Source organism: Microcaecilia unicolor, unplaced genomic scaffold (assembly GCF_901765095.1).
Source record: "Microcaecilia unicolor unplaced genomic scaffold, aMicUni1.1, whole genome shotgun sequence".
In the NCBI taxonomy this organism is placed as follows: domain Eukaryota; kingdom Metazoa; phylum Chordata; class Amphibia; order Gymnophiona; family Siphonopidae; genus Microcaecilia; species Microcaecilia unicolor.
Genome location: NW_021963145.1, coordinates 171,438 through 177,437, shown reverse-complemented (window position 1 = coordinate 177,437; position 6,000 = coordinate 171,438). Strand labels below are relative to the sequence as shown.

The following is a 6,000-nucleotide window of genomic DNA, read 5'->3' as shown; positions in this document are numbered from 1 at the left end:
AAATTTGTATGTAAAGTTAGGCCTGCCAAAATACCAGTCTTATAGTACGTTTACTAAGGTGCATTAGCGTTTCTAATGCGCCCTTAAATTTAAGGTGTTAAACGCTAAGCACCTATATATTTCTATGGGCAATTAGTGTTTAACGCATGTAAACCATTTACATGCGTTAAAACCTTAGTAAACATAGGTTTAACTTCAAACAGATAAGCCCATGGAGTCATGTCATGCATATATTAGCGACACAAATTCATTTAATAGCCTCACGTAGGAGGAAATTACTAACCAAAAGCCTTAAAGACCGTTGTCCATATCATCATCTGTGAATTGCACCAGCAGACTCTGGATTAGGTGCTCCCTATTGTGTTCCTAAAACAATGCCAGACCTTGCCAGATGCTCTGCAGTTGCCTGATGACTTGTTTTTCCTTCCTCATCATAGTTTAAGCCAGAACTTATCCTAGTTTCCTCTGGATATGATTCTGGAATTGGTGACCCTGAGGTAAGCTGTAATATTCTTTGTACTATGCTTGTTTGTTTTTTTAGTTCACAGATATGTTTAAATGTTTTTTTATTGGCATCAATAAAGGAACAGAACAGTAGTTATACTGCAGAGTTACAGCAATGCAATAAAGAGCTCCAATTACAACATATGATTCATTTTCTATGCTATGCCCAGCTAATTTGTAACACAATCTTAATTCCCACTCCACACCCACCCACCCCACCCACTGTCCCAAATCCCCAGTGTAGACATTTTTAATTATTATCAAACAAACTGTTTTGTCCCTTGGGCGGCCATAAGTTGAACTTTTCAAGCAGCCCTAGTTCCTAAGAGATCTCTGCCGGGGAAGCCCTTGTTCTCGGCCAGGAGGCAGAAAACCTGGAGGAAGCCTTGACAACAGAGGGCACAGCCTAGATTTCTAAGTCTGGCTTTTTCTGTAGGAACTGAATGGCACCAGTTTGTATACAGATTGGAGAAAATGTTTGTGAACCCAGAAACACAGATAGCAGTTCTGCGAGTGTGCAAACTGGTTGGTACAGTTCTGGTTGAACTTTGCATGCAAACCTGTGGATTAAGTTTGTCATGAAATGCCTAGTCACCTGCCTGGGGTTACCCCCATGGACACTTAGAGGGTCTATTCCCAGCACAGCTCAGGTCCGCCTGCATCTGCTGCTTGTGCTCTACACTAGCACCCTCCTCCCACCCAACTGGGTCACAACCGCCTCTGTCTGAGTCTCTGCTCTCAAATTATCTCCAGTGATCTATAGGTACTGGAGACCACACTCCCAGGGTCCCAAAGTTCCCAGAAAGCACTCAAGACCCACACACACAAACCACCAGGATTCTTATCAGTCAGACAGGCAAAATCAACAAACTGAAAATTGTTATTGTCAGAACTTGAACAGTGGACAAAAAAATGTGCAATCAACAAACAATAAAGTAACTTAACATTTGTTACTTCTAAAAAGTACCTGGGAAGATCAGGACTAAGCCTCAGCAAAGAGATCTATCTCTCTCTTTCTCCCCTGGCTAAGATGGAGCAATAGCCAATGAACTGCATGTCTGGAAGGGGAAAGGATGTGTAAAAGATAATGTGGGAGGGTGAGGGGGTCACTGGCCCCCCCCCCCCAAATGATCTGGAAGAGAAAAGGGAGGGAGAGTTTGACATTTTGGGGTTATGGATGGGAATTGTCCTCCTAGTGTAGTGGGAATTGTCCAGATTGGAATTGGTGGGTGGGAACTGTGCAGTTATATGTGCCTTGGGTGCATAAGTGCACAGAAAAGTGTCACTTTTGTATGTTGGAGCACTATGCACTGTTCTACAAGATCAGTGTTTCCCAAACCTGATCCTGGAAGCACCCCAGCCAGTCAGGTTTTCAGGATATCCACAGTGAATATTCATGAGATAGATTTGCATTCAGTGGAGGCAGTGCATTTCAAATCTCTCACATGAATATCATTGTGGGTATCCTGAAAACCTGACTGACTGGGGTGCCTCCAGGACCAGGTTTGGGACCCACTGTCAGCACTCAGATGAGAGCAGGATGTTCCCTGCAAGATTTTGTTCATCCCAACTGCTGTTTGAGCTGCTTAGTTGAAATGCTACTTTTAAGTGAAACCTCTGGCTTTTTCTATAGTAATTAAAAATGATTGTTTGACTTCAGGGCCGGATGCACGCCACACCTGACTGCTTTTCTCACCTTACTCATTTTTTGATGCAGTTAGCTGAAGGAAAATTGTGCATTGTTCTGGAGGTAAGAAAAAAAAATATATATATATCAGTATTTATTCACATGTGTTTTTGTTTCATAAAGGAGATGTAACCCAAGCACAGGATATATTCTCATTTGGGGGCAGTTTTTAACGGGGCTTTTGTACACTCGGAAAGAAGCTGTCTGAACATTGGGTCCATCCAAGCAGAGCAGATTGTTAACCCCTGTTTCTTAATGTGAAGGACTTGATTTTGGTCCATGCATTACTTGCATTCTACGGTTTTCTAAATGCAAAAGTGATACAAAGAGCTTAAAAATAAGAACTATTGGGTTTTATTAAATACCTCTTTCTGAGTGCTGCCCGTGTTGTTCATTTTTTTCCCCCATCTTCTTTTCAGGTATAGGTAGAGAGTTGTTGTACTGTGAGAATATCTTTTTACTATCATTCTGTTCTTGTCCCGTAGCAATTTCCAGCCATTGTAGAGGCGGCTGCATTTAATAAATTTTTTATTAATATCACTTTTCTGTGGTACAACCAAAGCAATTTACATATGCAGGTACATTTCTCTGTCCCTAGTGGACTCACAGTCTTAAGTTTTGTACCTGAGAATTGATGTATCTGGGCATTGTTATTTCACAAAGCCTGGGACATGAGATGGTCTTGAGAACCTCAGACCACAGGAGGTGGGTTGTTTGTTAGGGAAGTATAAGTGAACCTCTACAACTGTACTTTTTCTAATTGGGCAGCATACATATCTTGTATAACCTATGTAGTCCCATTTTCTCTGAGGACAATTAGGTCATTGTATACTCACAACTGGGTGGCATCATTTGACAAAGTCCGCTGCGGACGCTGACTTTCGAGATTGTTAGAACTTTCTAGCAGCGTCCACTCTGCATACGCTGGTGCCTTCCCAACCAATGCATGAGTGCAGATTCCTCAGTCTTCATTTTTCAGCGGAGCAGGGAGGACGCATCATCACGTTCTCCTCACAGTGCATATTTTCTCTGTCATTTGTAGTGCCTTCCTGTGTGGGTTTTTTCCACTTCTAACAGATTCCACCAGAGTTGACATGCCCTTCTGTGGTGGCCAGTTTGACTGTGGGACTACCATTCCAGATTCCACCTTCTCAGAAGGTCAGGGCTGTCGAGAAGGGGGGGCAGGATTCCCCAGGGCCCAGCCTCCCAAGGGGAGCCCAGCACCGGGGTCTCTCTCTGTCTCCTGCTCTTGACGGGATACAGGTGATCGCATCCCGACAGGAGCAGGAAAGACAAAACTCTGGTGCCAGCCCCCCTCTCCATTGGAGGCTAGGGAGGAGCAGACAAAGGGCTTCGGGGCCTCTGGTTTGGCTGGTGGGGGTTCCCAGACCCCAACAGCAGAAACAACTTTCCTCCTGCTTTTCCCCTTAGGTCATGCATGCTTGGTTTTGATGAAATAGAGCATGCGCAATATGAGGGAAAAGTACCCGCAGGGGCAGGGCAGGCAATGTGGCAGAGTGAAGAACAGCGCTGGAGGAAGACTTCTTCTAGCGGGGCTTGGGGATCCCCGTCAACCAAGGTATGTGGAGTGTGGCGGGGGGGTGGGGGGGAGGGACAGAAGCAGCAGCCCTTCCCCTGGCCCGGCTCAGTCTCTCGGCAACCCTGCAGAAGGTGCTAACAATGGAGGCATCCAACCTAGGATGGGGAGTTCATGCAGATGAACTTCACACCTAAGGTCTTGGTCTGCTCAGGAAACAGATCTCCATATCAACCTTCTTGAGCTGAGGGCCCTCTGGAACACTCTAAAGGCTTTCAGACATTGGCTACAGAACCAAATTATTCTTACTGAAACCAACAGCCAGGTTGCAGTGTTCTATGTGAACAAAGCAGTGGGGTTTGGGGGTGCTACCCTTTGTGTCAGGAAGCAGTGGGGATGTGGAAGTGGGCCCTCCTTCACAGAATGGTCCTCCGAACCACATACCTACCAAGAAAGGACAACTGCCTGACAGACAGACTGAGCAGGGTTTTGTAACTGCACAAGTAGTCTCGCAACATGGGTGTAGCCTGCAAGATCTTCCAAGAATGGGGCACCCCCTTGGTGGATCTTTTTGCCACTCATCTCAACAACAAAGTCCCCCAGTTCTGTTCCAGACTCAATCAATACCTCTCACAGAGAACACTTTACTGAAATTCGAGCAAGACCAAAGGACTATGATCCTAATCGCCCCTTACTGGCTGAGACAGATCTGGTTTCCTCTTCTGGAGTTGTCCTCTAAGATGCGTGGCAATTGGAGTATTTTCCAAACCTCACATGCAGAACAAAGGATCTCTTCTGCATCCCAGCCTTCAATCCCTGGTCCTCACAACTTGGAAATGGAGAGCGTAGAATCTGAATCCTTAGATTTGCCAGAGGATGTGTTCTTTATCTTACTGGCTTCCAGGAAAGATTCCACTAAGAGGTGTTACTCTTTTAAATGGAGGAGGTTTGCTGTTGGTGTGAAGACAAGGTTCTAGACTCTCTTACTTGCCCTACAGAAAAAAAATGCTTGAATACCTCCTACACCTCTCCGAGTCTGGTTTGAAAACCAACTCTGTAAGGGTTCATCTAAGTGCAATTAGTGCTTACAGTCATGTGAGAGGTAAGCCCATCTCTGTACAGCCTCTAGTTGTTCGCTTCATGAGAGGTTTGCTATTGACCAAGCCTCCTATCAAACTTCAACTATCTTAGGATCTCAACCTTGTCTTCACCCAGCTGATTAAAGCTCCTTTTGAGCCACTTGAAATTTTTTGACTTGGAAAGTTGTGTTTGGTGGTGGTCACTTTAGCTCTCAGGGTCATTGCACTTCAAGCCCTAGTAGCTGATGACCTTATACTGAATTTCACCACAGTAGTTTGCCACATGCACCCTAAGTTCCTTACTAAGGTAGTGTTGGTGTTCCATTTTAACTAGTCAGTCATTCTGTCAACATTTTTCTCAATACCTTATGCCTATCCTGGTGAGGGTGCACTGCTTACCTTAGATTGCAAGCAAGCCTTAGCCTATGGGGGTAGCCATCGGCAAACACACACTTTCTAATTGGTTAACAGATTGCATATCCTTTACTTATGCCTAGGTTGGGCTGACTCTAGAGGGTCATGTCGAGGCTCATGGTGTCAGAGCTATGGCTAGTAGCCTACTTGAGGTCAGCCTCCATAGAGGAGATTTGCAAATCTATGATGTGGTCATCTGTTCACACATTCACATCTCATTGCTGCTTGGAGCAGGACACCTGACGTGATAGCCAGTTCGGGCAGGTAGTCCTGAAGAATTTGTTTGGTGTGTAGAATCCAGCTTCACCCCCCTCGACCCAGTTTTCTTTAGTTCCAGGCTGCACCTTTACAACTAGTATGAATGGTTTCAGGTTAATTGAGTTTCATGCCTCAGCGTTTCGAGTTCCTATTGTCCTAGCATTGTTTTCAGTGAGCCTGGTAGCTAGGGATTCCCGTTTGTGAGAATACAATGAATGGTCTGCCTGAACTTGAGAAAGCAAGGTTACTCACTTGTAGCAGGTGTTCTCTGAGGACAGCCAGCCAAGTATTCTCACATACCCTCCCACCTCCCCATGGAGTTGTATTTTTAAGCTTTTGTATAATGACTGAAGAACCTATGCTTAAGTGTCAGGTGGGAAGGCACCAGTACATGCACAGTGGGACGCTGTAAGAAAATTCTAATATAATCTTACTAGTCAGCGTCTGCACCGGGCTCGTCGAGTGATGTTACCCAGCTGTGAAAATACTTGGCCTGCTGTCCTCAGAGAACACCTGCTACA

General features: G+C 45.2%; 1 protein-coding gene across 1 annotated transcript in view; it reads left to right on the top strand.

Moving 5' to 3' along the window:
- Nucleotides 1–437: 437 nt before the first annotated feature.
- LOC115459006 (polyamine deacetylase HDAC10-like) overlaps nt 438–6,000 on the top strand; it is a gene marked incomplete at its 5' end in the record, with an annotated part of 43,020 nt that continues 37,457 nt past the window's right edge. The window contains 2 exon segments of the mRNA XM_030188869.1: nt 438–497; nt 2,165–2,254. Of these exon segments, the coding sequence (XP_030044729.1) occupies nt 438–497; nt 2,165–2,254 (150 nt within the window).